The 20,524-nt window shown below is 35.2% G+C and overlaps 1 protein-coding gene across 4 annotated transcripts in view; it reads left to right on the forward strand.

Moving 5' to 3' along the window:
* Window positions 1-19,825, forward strand: part of LOC110092056 (symplekin) — a 127,880-nt gene extending 108,055 nt beyond the window's left edge. For 3 of the 4 annotated variants that reach the window (XM_020816411.2, XM_020816416.2, XM_020816424.2), the window contains 2 exons: window positions 18,545-18,648; window positions 18,781-19,260. In XM_020816411.2, the coding sequence (XP_020672070.1) occupies window positions 18,545-18,648; window positions 18,781-18,931 (255 nt within the window). In that variant the 3' untranslated portion in view covers window positions 18,932-19,260. Of the gene's footprint in view, window positions 1-18,544; window positions 18,649-18,780; window positions 19,261-19,448 lie in introns of those variants that run through there. The other variant, XM_028692489.1, reaches the window with a different exon arrangement.
* The last annotated feature ends 699 nt before the right edge of the window (window positions 19,826-20,524 follow it).

The following is a 20,524-nucleotide window of genomic DNA, read 5'->3' on the forward strand; positions in this document are numbered from 1 at the left end:
ACAATCTAGTTCATAAATACACGCAGAAGAAATTGAAAACTTGCACTCATTTTAGTTTTAAAATCTCATTCCATATATCCAACTGGTGACCTCCCTGCAGCTTTCGCCTCTAATCGCGCCAACACACGCGAGTAATCGTGTGACCCTTGCTCTCATGTCTGGCCACTCCATCTATAGTGCAAGTACCCGACCAAGCCTAGCTCCCTTCTGATTGTAAGCCTGCTTGTCGTCCACACCAGCCTCTTGTTTGCGAACCCGCATCCAAGCGTCCGTGCTAAATCAGTCTCCCATAAGGACTTTGCTTACCATCCCTCTCCAAATCTGATTCAATCCACGATTAACACCTCACGTGCGAATGCTCTCATTCCACGTGCAAGCCTTGCTCTTGATCTCGCCGAACATTGTCGGATTGATCCCAGTCATACGATTTATATTCTGCTCAATCATAACTTCCTTGGCTTCATCGTGCACAATTTATACTTCAATTCAAGGCAATAACACGCCTCTGGCTTCATGTATCCTTAACTCCAATGCTCTATCTTCGATTAAATAATTAAATATATAAAATAATATTTATAAACGGCAGTTTGGCATAGTATGCAAATCGAAGACCCTCACCATCAATCTTTGATCTGGGCAAATGGTTTTAATTTTTGAAGACCCGCGCCGTGATTTTAATCTAGATTGATAGTTTTAATTTTTAAAGACCTACACCATTGATTTTTAATTTAGATAGATGAGTTTACAAAATAAAAAAATCCTGTGCCGTCGATCTTAGATCCGGGCAGACTTAAACAATGACAAGTGTCGTCCCTACCTCCTCGCGAGTGTAGGAGATGCTGGGAGGCTGCCGAAATCATTCCAGAAAATCATCAGAGTATTAATTGATTAATTAAATTAATTAATGTGAGATTATTATTTTGGATTAATTAATTAATTCAATTAAATAATTAATTACAAAATTAATTCATTGATATGAAGATTTAGTTAAAGTTAATTAATTAAAATTAGCTAATTGCAACTAACTAATTTAAATGATTAATTAATTAATTTAAATTAAATAATCAATTGAAACTAGTTTATTGAAAAAATAGTTGATCAATAAGAGACTATTTTGATTAATAAGAGACTATTTTAAATTAAATAATCAATTGAGACTAGTTTATTGAAAAAAATAGATGACCAATAAGAAATTTTAGAGCGATTTCTTTAAAATCAAATTAATTAGTTGGTTAATTTAATTAACTATTTGGAATTTTAAACATAAAATCAAAATCTAATTAATTTGTTAAAATAAAAAATAAAAATTAATTTAATCAATTAGTTTAAAACTATTAAAATTCATTTTAAATAATTAAATATAATTAATCTATTAATTTTAAATTAAATCTGTGATCTAATTTAATATTAATTAATCCATTTTAATGTACTTTTTTATCAATTGATTGATTGCTTAATCAGTCAATTAAATTTTAAATTAATAATTAGTTTAAAACTATTAAAATTCCTTTTAAATAATTAAATATAATTAATCAATTAATTTTAAATTACATCTGTGATCTAATTTAATATTAATTAATCCATTTTAATATACTTTTTTATCAATTGATTGATTGCTTAATCAGTCAATTAAATTTTAAATTAATAAAAAATTGATTAATTGATTAAATTAGAGCATGATTTAAAAATGGTGAGAGGCACACTTTAATAAGTGAGGATTTTTGTTTAAATAAAATATGAGAGAGAGAGAGAGAGAGAGAGAGAGAGAGAGAGAGAGAGAGCAATTTCTATTAGTCAACATGTGCAACTCAACATTGTACTCTCAAACATTACTCTCTAAAGTCACAAACAACAGCTCTCTAAACTCCCCAACTCAACATTAACACTCAACAACTCTCCAATGCTCTTTTAAACTCTCCAACTCTCTTGTGCAAGAGAGTAAACTCCAAAATAGTACGAACTCCTATAGCATGCAAATGAAATTCATTAGCATCAAAATTAAATTAATATCAAAATAAATGTTAAAGCATGAAAAAGAACAAGTACTATGCCAAGCTACATACATAAAGTAGAATAAGCTATTTGTAAAGTAACTACTAGTACAATTTATAATACTAAAAATTAAAAGAGCAAAACACTATAGCAAGATACACTAGTGTCACATAATAACTGTGGGCCAGTAACTGCCGAGTTAGTAATGCCTAAAAATTGAAATTTAGTGTCATGTTAACAAACAATTGATGTCCACTCAAACAAAAATTAGCGGGCATTTTAATCTAAATGTTTAGGTTGTAAGATTCACTTTTACACAACCTTCAAAAAAAAATTGTAAGACCTACCAAAATAATTAAACCCTCAAACACTTTTGTTGTAGAGGTAGGTTGTAAGACCTGCTACCGGACAACTCTTAAATAGAGTTGTATGTTCCACTTCAAATTAATTCTACATGCAACTTCTAAGGTAGTTGTAAGACCTGTCAACTTAAATAAATGGACAGCTTAGCTGATAGGGCTAGGTTATAAGATTCGCTACCGAACAACTTTTAAGTGAAGTAGTAAGATCCACTTTTTTAGGGAAATTGCTAAATAAATTTCAGTGACTCTAAAACCTAAACAATCAAATTCAAATTAACATGCAGCTTAGCCTATAGGACTAGGTTTTAAGATCGACGAGTGGGCTACTTCAAATAGAAGCTGTAAGTTCCACTTTTCGAGTTACTTTCAATGAAAGTCATAAGTCTCGACCAAAATTCAAACACCCGGGCTACTTCTATGAAGAAGTTATAAGACTCGCTTCAATTCAAACTTCTCGATAATTTTTAAACGAAGTTATAAATCCTAAATCAAATTAATTTTTTTGTTATTTTGATAGATGTAAACCCCAACACCCAATAAAATTAAAACTCATGTCTAACCACCTTAGTCAACTCGGGATCCTTGAGTGGAGGCGACTCATGGCTGCTAATCAGATTCCCTGGACACTATGATCAATAATTGTTAGTATTAATAGACTGAAACCTATGATATAACTTTTAAATGAAGTTATAAATCCCCAATCAAATTAATTTCTTGGTATTCTGATAGATGTAAACACAAAACCCCAATAAAATTAAAACTCACATCTAACCATCTCAGTCTACTCGGGATCCCTAAGAGGAGGCAACCCATGGCTACTAATCAGATTCCCTGGACACTACTGTCAATGATTGTTAGTGTTGATATACTGAAACCTATGGTATACCAGGGACGACGGAACCATGGGTTATTGATCGGGTTTATCTCCATTTTTCCCTCACAATTGAGATAATAATATTTGAATTTATTCACCCTTAATCGAGAATTCTCTCTTACGTGTTAAGAAGAATAATTAACTATGAGTGCTTGGCTAATGGGACATAAGAACCTTGATCTAATTAAACCTTGACCCTACCCTCAAGAGAAATCTGGTTAGTTACAATCTGATTTTAGGACATTGGAATCCTACAGCTAAAAGTGGGATTCATGCCAACGCACAGTTTGTCTTGAGCCCAACAGATTTCTGGCGACTCTGCTGTGGATTATTTCTCTCCATCTTTGGATGAAATGAGAACTTATATTTAGTCTCAAATAACCAAACATATAAAAGAAATATAGATGTTTATTCATCGCAAGTTTGTGTTTTTTTCTCCGACAAAATTCAGGTTGACTCTAATCCCTGCAAGTTCTGTTAACAGGTTGCTGAATATGACGCCTGTGAAGTTATTTATTATTGTAAAATTGGGCAAGGGAGCTAAAGTCCAATTCCCTTAAGCCATTCTGAACACAGACTATGCCAAAGCGACCATCCAACATGAAATTGTTTTTGAAGTTATACAGTTTCAGTAATTCCTATCTGGGAATAATGTTGACCCCAAGCTAAAATCTGTTTTTGTCAGCTTAACTAACCTGAACATAATCTAGGAGGAAGTCCTTGAAGAGTATAATGCTGAAATTCCTACTGAAATCCCTGAAGAGTACGTTACTGAAATTCTTCCTACAAGCACTTTTCCAGGAAATCTAGAGAGAGCTAATGCTCGCTTGCGGACTAATGGTTGAATTCCCTATACAATTTAAGAATCATCATTGTAGTTAGAGGCGAATGTACCCACCAACATTAGTTTTGAACCATTCAAGAGTGTGAAGAGAAACGATGACAAAGGCGAAGTAAAGAAATCTTTTTGGAGAGACTTCTCATCAATAGCCACATCAGGTAATGAAGTAAGAATCTATTTATTCTGAGATATAATGATATATAAAATAATGAAGGCTATTAAAGATAAAAAGTTGCAACAAAGACTGAGGAAATCTGTCGGTGAAGTTATTTTCTCAAGCATGACTCATTTTTGAAAATGAATGTCGTCATCACCAGGAGTTGAGAAAATTCTTTCCTAATATGGGTTAACCCCATATTATGGAAGAAAATAGTAGGGAGAGTCTTCTGATAGTCTACATGCAAAAGATTATAATAGAAAATATGATAAAAGAAGGCTTCGATAATGGTATCATGAATTTGGTCATTCAAAAGTATATTTTGATGTTGGTGGTCATCAGTATGTGACCATAGAAAGAAAGCAAGTTTGGGTTCCAAAAAGATCCAAATACCCTTAAGCTCATAAAGAGGACCATGATAAGATCTATGAAGGGCGACTTAAATCTCATGACTAGAAGTTATCCCCAATAAAAAGACTTCCGTTGACATGACTATGCCAGAAGAGTAGTATCCTGTTTTTAACGAATCACCCAACTCTTCGTTATACATTGGAAGCGGCAATCCTAACATGCAGATGATGTCAAGTTGGATGAAACTGATAAATATTATAATGATGTTGAAGGAATGGAAGGGTATATCGGTCCCATGGACATTGAGGTCTTTTAGATGGTTGATTATATGCCTAATAATTAAAAAAAAAAAAAAAAAAAAAAAAGATTATATGCCTAATAAATTTAATCGGCGAAAATATGCTCGTAGAAATACAACGTTAAATTTGCAAAATGAAGAACAACTATGAGATGATCAAGAACAAGAAATAGCTATAAATAAAACTGATGTGGAACGTACATGTGACGATGAGTTGCTTAAGGAATTTGCATGCTTAATTTTTAGAGAACAATATTAAACAAAACTTATGCCGATTTAAACACTAAGATAAAACAATAAGGCGATAAAATAAGCTTAGGCTGAATCACACGCGTAAGAGATAAGATCATATAACAATCAAGTCAATCTAACGTTACATGAATGGTTTTCAACAAATATCCTTAGACTAAAAATTATATTAATCACTAGAGTGTCCACTCACTCAGCTCCCTAATTCACTAGGCTTTAGCGGAGAAAAGATTAACATAATCTTCATGAGTCAAGTTACAACCGCATTCGAGAAATAAACTAAGAACATACAAGAGTTGGTGAGGAGTTCACCCGTAGAAGATGTGGAGTCCCGTTCGTGGTTGGGGTGTTGGGGAAGTAGTTGACAGCTATTTGATATTTTCGGCTATCTCAAACAGCCCTCAGGAGCCCTTCCAAATGGAGGGACAGCAAAGAACAAGTGCCGAATTTTCTGGACAGCAGCCTCAGCGAAGTGAACAGTAGTTTGGACTTGCGGAGAACTCTGGACAGCAAGTTTCTTTCTTCCAAAATTCTGGACAGCAGCTCATCAGGGAAAATCTGGACCTTGTTGACCCGTTGGAAGGGGAAGAGGGTGGTGTAAGGTCTATAAAACTTCCCTGAGATGTTCTCTTCCTGTGGAAATAATTGTGGAGGCTAGGGAAGAGAAAGGGGCAGGAAAGGAGAAAAGGGGAGGGGCTGGCCTGGCGGCATTAGGAGGGAGAGAGAGAAGGAGGTGGCGGTTTAATTGCTTGCCTTCTCATTAATTCTCAATTATGACGGATTGGAGGGAAATAGGCTCAATTTGAATTTGAATGGGGCTTAATTTCGGGAGTTAATAAGGGAGTAATAATGGCTAGAATTAATAAGAGAGAGGAATGAGTGGGCTAGCCTATAGGGTGGAGGAGGGGGATTGTATCCACATTCAATGAATGTGGACCACACAATGAATTGTAATTAATGACTAAATCTGAGAATTAATCTCAGATTTAGGGTGGTGGAGAGATATTTCTTTCAAAGCTTAGGCATAAATAGAAAGCATTTGAAATTCAAATTATTTTGAATTTGAATTCAAAACCTTTCCTAAAATACAAGGAGCCAAATAAGGAAAGAAGTAATGGGGAGGTTAATGGGGAATTCAAGGGGGAACCCATCATGGGGCCGGCGGCATCTAAGAGGAGGGAGGGGATTGGGGAGGATGAGAGGGGGTTTGCAAATAGGTGATGATGACTAGGAAAGAAAATATTAAATCTAATTTGATTTATTTTAAAACTGGATTCAACATAGAAACTTTCCTAATTTGGAAAGAATTTGAAGTTCAAAATTTGAATTCCAAATTGAGGAGCTCTCTTCCTAAATCAAGGTAGGTTATTTAGGTAAGTGATGATGATGACATTAACCATCATTAATCGTGGGTGGGTACTAGGGCCGGCGGCATGGTGGTGGGGTTTGGGAGAATTCGGTTGGGGAAGGATGAGGTGAAGCCGGTGGTGGAGCTTGTGGAGGGATTGGATGGTGGAGGCTAAGAACTTGGTGGTGGACGGAGAGGGGAAGGAAGCAGTTGAAATAAAAATAAATAAGATAAAAGTAAAATAACGAGCTCACAAAGAGATCGTAAGAATCGTGAATCTTGGACTCTTCCAATGATTTACGGGTATTGCAAATCACCCTCCTCGGGCTTCTTCTCTCATGAACTCACTAAGAGATCAAACAAGCACAAACTTTTTTTTCATTCAATAATTCATCATCCTTACATGAAGAGGGGAAGGCTTTAAATAGCCAATGGAATAAATAAAATACAAAGACACAATTGCCCCTAAGGCAAACACATGACGAGGCCCTTAAGCAAGGGTATAAACGGAAAGAAATACAATAGACTCATGAAACATAAAACAAAATTCATCAAATACAATAATAATCAAAAGTAGATCGTGACCGTAGATCATTGATCTTCTGATGTCGTCATCATTCTCCCCAGGTGGCAGAAAAAAAAAACTCGAATCCGTCGAGTTGGTGTCTCGAAAACTCATGCATCTAGGTTTATCTGTTGTAGCTCCTCGCATTCTGACCACGTATCCTCTGACTTTGGTTCACCTCTTCACCTAGTCAAATATCTTCTTCGTCCACCCTCTTTTGTGGAAATAATATTATCATTAGGAATCATGTCAACCTTTTTCGCTATAAGAATTTTGGGGAATAATTTTGGTAGTGGAGGTAGGCTTTGGGGTTCTCACAAGGTGGGGTCACACAAGGCTTAATTTGAGGTGGATTTGGGGTTTAAACTCTGGACCTTCATAGCTACTAAATCTTCTATGTTAGAAAAGGAATGAATGTTGAACTCTACAAGCATATCCACTACGTAAGCGTCGTCATTGATTTCTTCGACTATTTTACATGATCCCGCACTTCTAGCATGTAATTCCCGGACAAGTTCGCACAATCACTGAATTACCAACCTCAAAAGTTTTACATTGTCGTTTAAATTCAGCATGGCGCCTATAATTATTATTGTTCGGTTCAATTAGGCGTGCAATTTCCTCAAGTAGTTCATGCATATGCGATGTAAATGTGGTATGTTTTATGCAAAATCGTGTGTCCAAAATTCAAAACTCAACAAGATAAATGATATAGGAAAAATGTGATGCAAGAGATATGATATGCAGGATGAATGAATTGTAGATCCACACATAAATTTAAAACAGAGGAAAATTTCGGAAGACAAGAGATTACAAAAAAACACACAAGCGCACTAACTCACAAGCACACATAGATAGGAACAAAGATGGATCCATCACAAAATGAGAGGACATTAAATTTTTGTATTTAAGGGAACTGGTGTAAGAGGAACAATGAAGACATCCTTAGCTAAAAGGACATCTCCATAGGGAGTCTCAGCTAGGGTCACAGACAGTCTCCTAGCGACGGTGGGGTAATCTAACAAAGTCATCCAACTAGGAGAGAGATGGTCCTTAACAGGGAAGGACAAGGATATCGAGGACATAATGTAGGAATCAAGAATATGATAAGATGATGGAGCCCAAAGAGTTACTAGCGGGTATGGGACTCAAGAAATGGGGTAGGGTATCCATAACAGAATTGGGCACAAGACTTAGAAATGTGACATGAAAGTATGAGCTAAGACTCTCTCTAACACTAAGGTCGGTGAGATAAGTCCAATCAAGAGAGGTACACTCTGTCAAATGTAAATATAAAGGAGCAACTCCTAAAATAGACTCCAATAAGACAAGAGTATGTTTATTGTTCAAATTAGGCTCAGAATTTTTTAGATTCAAATTACTATCTTCCAAACTGATATTACTATCCTCAATAAGATCATGTTTGGCTATAACCCTAAGATCAATGGATTCGGGGTCACTTAAACCAGGGTTTAATTCGGGTAGTAAGATCAATTGACTCACTTCCAGTTTGAAATTATCCATATTGCCATCAGAATTATTCAAAATTAAATCAGAATTATTCGGAGTCATCTCAGTAATTAAATCAGAATCTTTCGATTTTAATTTCAATGTGTTCAAGGTCAGATCAGTTTAATTCGAGATCAAATTAATATCGTCCAGATAGACTTTATCCAAAAAGTTATCCTCGAGGAGACTAGGATCAGGGTGGGCTAAGGTGTCGATGTTTAAAGGTTCCAACATTCTTAGCTCAGGGTTTAAATCATGCCGGGAGTCTGACTCAATCACTTCAGTTTCATCCTCGAAGAAGTCCTCGCTATCATTAGTATCCACGAAATGAATGTATTCAGTCTCAGGTTCAGTATATTACTTCTTTTTAATGCAATTCGTTATTAAAATCACACTTGCAAGGTCAAGGACTGGGGAGGCTAAAGGTTGACTGGGATGGCTAGAAGTTGGTCCAAGTGGGGAGTCATATGGGATTGATCTAACAGAAGACCAAGTAGAGGGTCGGCCATCAAGGCTAGCTGAAGACCTACAGGGCGGGGCAGCAACCCTGATGTTACTAAAAGATAGGTGGTCTCGACCACAATAATGTCCACGGTTTGTCCCAACAGAAAAAGTAGGGTGGTGCTCTAGATGACGGTCACTGGTAGATGGTCGATATTTTAAATTAAGTTCTCGCCTCATGTCTTTACAACTAGGGTACTCACCGCGATACTTTTTATGATCTTCCAATCTTATCCAAAATTGAAGAGCCCGACTTTTAAGGTGAGACTTAGCGATGCTAACCTGATAAAAAGAGAAGGTTATAAAATAAAAATTTAGGCAACTTAAATCACAGTTTAGTGTCAAGCTAACAACTAACTAATGTCCACTAAAATAAAAATTTACGGGCATCTTAATCTAAAATAGAAGGTTATAAAACTTACTTTTAGGCAACTTGGAAAGAAAGTTGTATGACCTACCTAAATAATTAAACCCTCAAGTATCTTTTCTATAGAGCTAGGTTGTAAGACCTACTATTGGGCAACTTTTTAATAAAGTCATAAGTCCCACTACAAATTAAACTTACAGCCAATTTTTAAGGGAGTCACAAGACTTGTTAACCAAAATAAATGGGCAGCTTAGCCTATAGGGCTAGGTTGTAAGATCTGCTACCGGGTAACTTTTAAGTGAGGTTATAAGACCCACATTTTTTTGAAAATTTCTAAATAAGTTGCAATAATCCTAATACCCAAACAATTAAATTCAAATTAACGAGCAGCTTAGCCTATAGGACTAAGTTGTAAGATCCACAAGTGTGTCACTTCTAATAGAAGATGTAAGACCCACTATAAAGGCTACTTTCAATGAAATTCGTAACTCTCGACCTAAATTCAAACACCCGGGCTACTTCTATGAAGAAACCAGAAGACTCGCTTCAATTCAAACTTTTGGGTGACTTCTAAAAAAGTTATAAATCCCAAACCAATTTAATTTATGAGTATTCTAACTGATGTAAACCCCAAAATTCAATAAAATTAAAACTCTTATCCAACCACGTCAGTCTACTTTGGATCCCTAAGAGGAGGCAACTCATAACTGCTAATCAGATTCCTTCAATATTACTATCAATGATTGTTAATGTTGATAGACTGAAAAACTATGATATACCTTGGACGACAGAATCATGAGCTATTGATCAAGCTTACCTTCATTTCCCCCTCCAATTGAGACTAAAACATTTAAATTTATTCATCTTTAATCTAGAGTTCTTTCTTAGGTATTAAAAGAGGTAATTAACTCTGAGTGCTTGCGCTCATGGGAAGTAATAACCCAGATCTAATTAAACCATGACACCACCCTAAGGAGAAATATGATTAACTACACTCTTACTTAAGGAAAATGGAATCTTACAGCTGCGAAGCGGGATTCAAGCCGACGTGCCGTTTTTCTCGAGCCCAACGTGTAATAATCTCAGAGGTCATTTAAAAATTTCTTGATGCAATATAAATATATTTATTTGCAATCAACTATTGCAACAAATATATAATTCTAGTAGGAAAATAAGCTATTAATTTTAATATAATTATTTATTATCTATAATGAAAATTGAATGCACCAAAATTCCAACTCAGATGAAAAGTTTTGGTCTTCCATTATAAATTAATGATTTGAAAGGTAAGGTCATGCAAATCTAACAAATGATTGGATTATTATCTATAAAAAAGAAAATTAGATTGTTATATCTAACAAAATCATTAGCACTTTCGGCTATTAGTAAGAAAACAATCAGAAGTAAAGAGAGAAAGGAAGAAATTCAGAGCAGTATGTTAAAATGTAAGCCTTATGATTGCCTCAGCCAAAAAGTTTTAAAGTTTCATTTTTATCAACGAATTGAATCTTAAAAGGAGAAATATTGCAATATTCAAAGCAAACTTTTATTTATCATAGACTTTCTTATTAACATCCATCATATTATTATTTGTAATCCTCATAAAGTTTCAAAATATTAAAAAAAAAAAATACAGGGGAGAATTTCCAAAGGCTTAATCAAAGTAGTTGCTGATTTATACAACCAATCCGGAAAACAACCACGTAAAACCACCTCAGAATTGCTATAAGATAAAAACTTAGCTATGTGTGTTTTAGTTTGTCATAGTTCTAAAAAAATGCGGAATTACTAGCAATATTGTAGGGTTAACATTGTGAAATCACACAATTGAAAGCTATAGCATGCTAGTTTGGGCTTTGAAAGAGACTCATGTGATTGGGGAGGTTTTTGAGGATTGGATTGTGTCATCCTATAGAATAGAAACGATCGTAGATCTCCATGCTCCAATATAAGAATCATACAAATTCAGACTAAGCCACACATAACCTTGTCTTTGTAGCGTAACTCGAAGAGAGCTGATTATACTACCTCTAAAGGTAGAGGACTCTCATTAAGGACTTGAAAGGCAACAATATGCATAACCAAAATAAGAGATTTTCATTTCCTGTTACATAACACTCGATAGGGTTTGTTTTGATTTTAGGAGTTTTTTGTTTTCTATGGGTGCAAGTCCTTGTAATTGATTACATTTTAAGTATGATAGTTCATGAATATTTTTATCAATGACTTTTATTTATGTTCTTTGATTCATTCAAAGAGAATCTGGATGTTTGGCTTAGATAATGGTGAATAGATAGGCTTAAGTTGGTTGCTAAGCACACTACATAAAATGAGAATCTTGATAAGCATGTCCAAATCTCAAAATCTTACACGATAGGGTAATACTCAACAAGTGCAAGAGACGAAAGGCAGCTAGATGATGTCAACATGCAACATAGATATATAGTGCTTATGATACATGATAAGAGGATTACCCAATAATGTGTGAGGCTACTAAACTTGAACCCTGAGGAATCATAATTGAAGGAATCACCTTAGGAGGAAACTACTCCTTTAGAGGATAGGCTTACATCTCCTTAAATAAACTAGAGGGAAAATGTTTGGATTTAGATAAAATGAAGTCTAGGGGAAACCATCCTAAATTTAACAACTTGTTAGGGAAGGGTTGCACCATGGCTTAATTCAGATATTTCCATTGGTTGGGGGAAGCTTTGAACCCTAAGCACATTTAAATTCATGATGTCAAGTCCCAATGTAGCGCAGGAATGGGTCAACTAATTCCTTGGAAGAATGCATATGATGGTCAACAATTACAATGAAGAAGATGTGGTGCTTCCTATGATGCACCGACACGGACACGGCGACACGGACACGACACGACACGGACACGGGACACGGCAATTTTTAAAAATATTGGACACGGGTGCGGCGTGGACAGGGCATAATAATTTTTTAATATAATATATAATAATTTTTAAAAATATAAGACACGCACATGGCGTGGACAGATGGCTCTTTTGAACCTTCACCTAATCCATCCCCGCCAGCAACAAAGCTCATTTTGCTAACAAACCAATCATACATATGAATACATCAAATTAAATTGATATGAAGTGAAATCAAAATATCTCAATAATAAGACAACATGAATACAACAATATACCGGTCTGCCGGGGGTCCAAGGGGGCGCTGCCCCCTGGTGGGGTTCAACCTGCCCGGAACAAAATTTTATTGTAAGAGTAATTTTGAAGTTCTGCTTGTTTTTAAAGTTCGTAAGTTATTTGTATGGGAAGATACCGAGTGGTACCGAACATGTACCTAGCAGTACCGAGCATGTACCCAGCAGTACCGATCATGTACGTATCGGTACTGAGCGGTACCGAGCATGTACCAAGCGGTACCGAGCATATATTGAGCAGTACCGAGCATGTACTGAGTTGTACCGAGCATGTACTGAGCGGTACCGAACATATATTGAGCAGTATCAAGCATGTACTGAGCTGTACCGAGCATGTACCTAGTGATACCAAGCATGTACATAGCAATACCTCATTTAATAACCGGACACGCGTGTCCGATTTTAATTTTAATTTTTTAAATTGCGACACTCCAATGCCGTTTCCGACACGTGTCCATGTCGTGTCCGACGCGTGTCCGTGTCCGTGTCTGACATGTGTCCGACACTGCATACCCTCTTTAAGTGCCGTATCGGTGCATCATAGAGTGCTTCTAAGTATATATGCTGACACGACTTAGGCCATGCAATATGAATGCATCAGCTAGGCTTCCGACGATTAAATTCAAAGAATATACCTTGAATGTGTATAGTTAGATGCCACTACACCTCTATGCTTAAACAAAATTCATTTTTAAAATTATTAGTGAAAGAGATGGCTATGGGCCACACTTTCGAAAGAAGATTTTAATTGATTTTAGCTGCCTTCTAAAAGTTCATAAAAAAGCTTAAATATTCTAAGCATCTTAAGAGCATGTTGAGAAAGAACAAAAAGTGACATAAGCAGGTGATAGTTAAGTGCAGTAAATATTTAATTGAATTAGGAAAAAAAAATAAACAGTATAAGAGGACATGCATGGTGAGAAAGAAAAACATCACAATATGCACATATAAGATTTCACTTATTCGACTTCCTTGTCTATTCACTCAAACAAACATAAATATATAGTCAGCAAAATAAATGTACTATTTACACTAAAATAACCTACTGCATGATCCTTTAAATATCTAGAAATCGTTATCACAGCCAATGAATACAAACTCTTAAATGCCTATTACAAAGAATAGAATGTATATGATGTGAATCAAAGGGGGGTCGGATTTACAAAGATGTTTTACATATAAAAGGGGGTTGTGGTGGCTAATTTGATCCAAGTTGTATGAATGCTGTTGGCTTGGATTTGTGATATTTGTCGTGTTGACAGTTGATAGATCCACACCAATTTGTTTAGAGATATACACATGAGCATGGCAAGGTGAGGGTTCTTGAAGGGCATCCAAAATTTTTCGGCTCAGAAGAGTTGATGGCGATGATGATAGATTGGTATGTTAACAGGATGATGTGATGGCGGGTCATCAAGTCGACACATCATTAGGTTGGTCAGATGGAGAACCCAACATAATGGAGGGTTGGTGATTCCATAGGAAAATGGAATTGACATGCAGGTTTGTACATGTTTAAGTTGTCAACATTAACTGCACATGTGCTTGTGGGGTTAGTGATTTTGAGATATCAAGTTATATACTTATCGGCCAGGTCTTTCTAACATTCTGGGTTGGGCATAAATGCCTACCTCCAATGGTTTTCAAGGGATACATATAAGGAGTCTTAAGGTCTTTTTAAAAGGGTGGTTGGCCCTTCCTCACAACTTTTAGTTATGGTTGTTGCTAGGTGGAGGAAAAGGTGTTTGAAAAGTTTGGTGGGAAACATGACTAAGAGGATAACGGGGAATGTTAGAGAAAGAATCCTCTAACAAAGCCTAAGCTATAAGGTTCAATTACACCAGGTGGCCTCATGAAATATTAAAGGTAAAAACACGAGCAAGAAGGAAGACTGTGGCTTTTAGAGGTAGCGGCTTATCGAAGTGAGGTCTCTAAGCTTCAATGATGGTGTCGACAAATTGGTTAGTCCACGTTGAAGGTCTTGGAAGTCGAGAGGAAGAAGAGAACTAATGCCCAGATGGGACATCGAGTTGGTGTCAAGAGTGCCAATGGGTTTAGAAAGCCAATGGAAAGAACATTCAGAACTTGGGAGATGCAAAGAGAGAGCTCGCTGAGAAGTTGGATTTTGAACCAACAAACTTTGATAATCTGAGTTTGTGAGTTGTATGGTGGGGGGAAAGCTTGCAATATTTATTCATGTATGGTTGAAAGGCTGAGCGTGGGACAAAGGGATGGTGAAACGTCTATTTTTATATGGCTAAAAGGCTAAGCGTGGGACAATGGGCTGGTGAGTGGTTGGTGGACTTTAATCGAGCATCATCTATGGATGACAAAACTAGTTGAATTTTCTTTGTCTCATCTTCTTTTGCATAAAAGTGGAAACCCTTGGAGGGAGAAAAGTTGATGGAAGGTGATTGATTGCGGCACCATATTAGCGGAACTATTCGCCTTGTAGTCCAATGAAGTGAGGGAGGATCATTGGAATGGTGGATTTGGCATGATCTATGAACCTACTTTTCGTAGTAGTGTGTAGCGGTTAGTGGAAATATCACCGGACTTGCACAAAAAGCGTTGATGAGTTAGCGAGGGTAGTGAGATGTCAAAGGCAAAAATGACAACCTTGGAGATGTTAGCAAAAAGGAGACATGAAGACTTTGAGATAGGGAACCAATGGTTTGTTCCAAACTTTAGCCTTTTGAGGGCGATGGTTTGAACCTAACCCCTTGAGACAATATGCCAAGACTTTGGCATGATCATGACTACTAAAAAAGCTTAGGAGACATTAGAAAGACATATCTCGAGGCTAGACTAATTGAAGCTAACCATGAGGGAGACCTCAACCAAATGTCGCTTCCTTGGGATGACTTGTGGAGATGTTGGTAAGTCATAATTGCTTAGAATACCTAAGGCCCACCGCGGAGCATGTTTCAACGTGATGGTTTGTTGACCAGGATGCCTAGAATTTATTTATGAACTTTTCATAAAATATATGAATTCCTTTCATTTTTTGTCCATTCAGAATACATATCTTCAAAAGCATAAATTTATACATATGGTTTTTACCATACCTAGCTTTTGAGGTTACCGGCCTTCTACTGCATATAAACTCTTTTCTCAATTATTTAAGCTAAGGGATATTTTCTTGAAAATAGTTGAATTAATAGGAGTGAGTGAAACAACTCAGTGGCTAATTATGTTTCTAAGTCATTGTAGTTCTAAAATATAGAAGATATTATTCATGCTGATCATTGTATGTAAATCATAACATGGTATTTTTTTTTCATTTTTCATGGGCAGTAAATAAAAGCACAATTGTAACTACCACAATTATGGCACAAAGAAACTATTATATATTATCATAAAATTTTTATGTCTTATTTAAAGTGAAATATGTCCATCATAAGAGCAATGTCTAAGTCTGTTGTTAAAGGCACATTCATCACAGAACGTTTTAAACCTAACCCTTGAGTAGCAGTGTCAAAATGTGTCTTCAAGTTAGGTTCGGGTATGACTCAAAGTTGACTCGTTTAATAAACGGATCTAAACTATGAACCTGACCTAATCTCAAACCGTTATGATTCGACCTGATCCGCCAATTCGTTTACAAAAAAAGGAAGCTATCTAAAATATGATTGCAATTAATCACATATTCACATGCTATAAAATAAATGGTTATTCAAAATTTGTTGATATCACCATGTCACTCTTAGTAGAAAATTGGATAACTGAAATATTGAATAAATTATTTTAGGATCTATGCCATTAATTAAAAAATATATAAATATTATTAAATTAAGAAGATCCACCAGCCTATAGTTAGGGTTTCACAACCTTAAACCAAAAAATTCTTCTCTTCAGGCTCTAACAACAACCAAAGTCAAAATGGAACACGAACATGTCAAAATGAATGAACAAGACTATTTGATTTACAAATTTATTGTTTTATGAATAGATAAATACTGACTACTGAGATGAGATTAATGAGAGTGGAGAAAGGAGGCAATTGGCAAGGAGCATCGAGCCGTTGGCTTTCAAACACTTGAACGGGGTCCTCCTTTGAGTAGCGACAGTGGGAGAGAAGCACACCATAACAGGTGTTGCGGGTTGCAACAAAGGAAAATAAAAATTCTAGAGAGCCTGAATGAATCACATGCTATTCAATATTTCTCATTCATTCAAATGGTATCTAAAGGATAAAGAGAATGGATAAGATGTCATTGCCGTGAATCCATGAATTGTGATCGCGTAACCCGTGTGAAATGTGAATAATGATTTACATGGGTCAAAATTGAGTTAATTTCAGGTTGGCAGGTTGACCCAAACCCTACCCGACATTTTAATGGATAAAAAAATTTGACCTGAATTGAACTGTATTTTAAATGGGTTAACCCAGACCTGAATTTTTGGAGTCGGGTTAACAGGTAATGTCTTTTATTGACACTCCTACCCTTGAGGTTAGGTAATCTTTTTCCTTTTTTTTTGTGTGAGTACATTGTTTCCAGGTAGTTCCAAAAGAGGGTGAGCTCTATTATTTTATATGCCTATGCATTTCATTTTATATAACATATTCTTTGCATTCTTCTGATCATGCATTTATTTTAAACTCATATTTTTTTCTTATCATATCCTGAAATAATTATTAGGAACTCAAATTTGCAGAGTGCTCGGTTGCTTTTTTATAAATATGTGGATTTCATAAATGAGAGAGAAAATCTCTTTGGACGTTCATAATATAGTTTTGAATTAATGAGAGCATTTCTCTATGCATTGAAATTGTCATAACAATCAGAAACATAAATACCCACCTTGTTAGGAAGATTCTCTCGTCTTTCATTTTTATTATTATTTAGGTAATTTATTTTAATTCAATTATATACATCATGCTTGGAAATTTTTTATAGTTTGGAATCCTTAACTTCATATTTAACGTGCTGTTTTTAACATATCACTATTATTGAGCTTTTGACTTTTTAAATTTTCATTTAAACCATACACAAAAATTTTCCTTATTTTAATTTGATCTCATTAATTAATTTTAAGTCAGATGCAAAAATCCCACTTTAGGTAATCCTTTCCTTTATAAGCTATTATTAATCTTTAAAATCTCCATGATATTGTTTATTGCTAGTAAACTATTTACTTTTAAATCTTATTTCAAATATGCTTAACATGATATTTAGATTTTTACCTATATATATCAACTTTTTTTTTAACATAATATGCTTAACATTACATTATTAATTAATTCAGATTTATCATTTAATATATAATTTCATTTAAACTTATGAACTTTTAAAGTTAATATTTTAAAATTATTATACAAAATTGAGAACAAATTTTACTTTTTTTTAGAATTTGAAAACGACATTATCTGTCATAACAATTTTTTTTTAAAGTTTCAGACTCCTTCCAAAAATTTTCCTACAACCATATATATTTGTTCTTGTTCTAGAAATTATTCTTAGGATTTAAGATCTACAAAATCTAAGTGTGGCTAACTCTTCGCTTGGTGATGAAAAATGAAGAAAAGCCCTAATTTCGGCTTTGAAAATTGACATTTAAGTATATGACCCCATCAAAGTTTACCCAGGTGGTTGCCCTCGGCTTTGCGTGCACCCGCTTGCTCGATTAGTTGCTCGTGCGATCGGTTGCTTGTGTGGTCCCTCACACATGCTCATGACTTCTCTTGGGCTTGCTTGAGCCTCCCTAATATCTTGCCCTTGCTCTACCACCCTCTCTGTCTCTTTCTTTCTTTCTTTGCCCATTGCTCTCTTTAATAGCATAGTAACTCGGTGATTGATCTGTAAACCATGCGACTATTTATACAGGTATCCTAATATTACAGTTTAATAATAATAATAATAATAATAATGATATCATAGTTATGAGTGCAATGCCTTGCATAGTTTGGTTCCGAAATGCCCTAAGCAATGCCGCTTGCTTGTTTATCAGTTGCCAGCAGCTCAGCTTGAGAATGCCTTGAGCAAGAACCCAGTGCTGAAGTCCCCATTGATGGAGCATGCTAATCAACCAAACATAAGATCAACTCTTCCCAGGTTTCCAAAACCTTTTACTTACCATTTTCAGATAACTTCTCTTCCAACCATTTATACTCTACGTACTTGGTTGATTTATTTCATCAACTAACGCATTACATTATATGCGTATTACATTATATGTTTGCTTAGATCATCTCTAGTGGTTCTTGGATTGGCAAATGATCCCCAAAGGTCAGGTCAGGTTTCGCAAACATCCGGTCAGGTGCAACAAATAAATCAAAATCAATCTGCTGACACAGCCAGCTCCACCGCAGATCCAGCAGCTGAAGTAACTCAATAATACAGTATGCTTGATTCTTTTCATGGCAAGTTCATAATATGACTTGACTAACATTTTTGCCTTCTTTCAATTTTGTTGTATTGATTTGCAAGTTATTGCTTCTGATATGTGCACTTTAGAAAATCTGAAATTATGTACGGTGCTAAGCATTTCAATTCGCCTGCTTTCTTCTTATTGATGAAAATTTTAGCAAAGCTGAAATGTAAAGATGTTTATCTTGTGGCATCTTGGCACCTTCATTACGTCTTAACACTGATAAAGTATAAAGTATAAGCAACTAAAAAAAATTAATGCTATTATTGAAGATCCCAAATGTGGGTTCCGTGGTTTCTCATGTGTGCTTGTGCATTTCTTTTCCTTTTTATGTGATATTGTGTTTGGATATTTTATTGGGTTTTTTGTTCTTATCAGAAAGAAAAGCTTGCCCTTGCAAGAATGTGATGTAACGACAGTATGGATGATTATTACTTAATTTTCACTTTCAAATCTCAATTTCAGCTTCTTAAGTTTTGTGCAGTTGTGAGAATTCGTGCTTGCTTGAAAGATCACAGAGAGATTAGGATTGGCTCGTCCTTGGAGATTTGAGCTGATTATCAAACTTCTGCTGCCCTTAAAGTTGAGATAATTCTTCTATCCTCTCTTGTTTTAAATTCTTATTCAGCTAATGAAATTGCTGTTTGCAGTATGATTGTGTTATTTTTATGATTGAGAAATGTACAAAGTGAAATCTGGTCTCAGCTGGTCCCTTGATTCATGCGGCTTAATATTTTCCGTCAATTTGGGCCTGTAGCGCTTTAGAGTTTCATCTTTTTTATCTCGTGAAGCTTTTTATCAATATGTGATTGTTTACTGCAGTTGTGTGGTAAAACTATCCTGCAGAAGTGATAGTTTTTATTCATGCTTTAAATAATTTATGTTTATGATTTAAAACTTGAAAAATGAATTATGAAGGAATGGATCGACGATCAATACTATAAAGAGTTTTTGTACAAATTGGACAGCTGATGGTCTCCAAAAACTTCCGTGTAAAAGCTGTCATTTAGATGCCAAGTCATCCCCAGCAATCTAAATTAATTTTCAAATAACACGTGAAAATGGAAACTTCGATAAAGCTCGTGCATTCACATCTTCATTTATAAAATTGTTAAACTTGAAACATTTACTAAAAAACTATCCAATCTATCCAAAATCAATTTATCATCATACAAAGTGCAAGATTAATAGAAAAAATGAACCCAAAAAAGTCCAATAAAATATGGCTTTAGACTTTCTATGTAAGGTGGGGGAGGTGATCGTTATTGAAAAGGCTGCCTGTTCACATGTGCTTGATCTAGAATTTTATAAAAAAATAAAATTAACACATCAGGACAAAAAAGTTACATGTGGACAATTCGGCAAGGATTTCATCTAGCATTTTATAATAATTTTAAAGCTTTCAAAATATAGAACACATCATTAAGCATTGAACTTTTCATTCTAGATCACTGTAAGATTTGTAATTTCATTTGGCAATAATTACAAATTTCTAGAAAGCCTCCTGAATCATCCTCATTTTATGAGATTTGCAATTATAAATATAATTAATCATCGAAT

Source organism: Dendrobium catenatum, unplaced genomic scaffold, assembly GCF_001605985.2.
Source record: "Dendrobium catenatum unplaced genomic scaffold, ASM160598v2 original_scaffold_212897, whole genome shotgun sequence".
Classification (NCBI taxonomy): Eukaryota; Viridiplantae; Streptophyta; class Magnoliopsida; order Asparagales; family Orchidaceae; genus Dendrobium; species Dendrobium catenatum.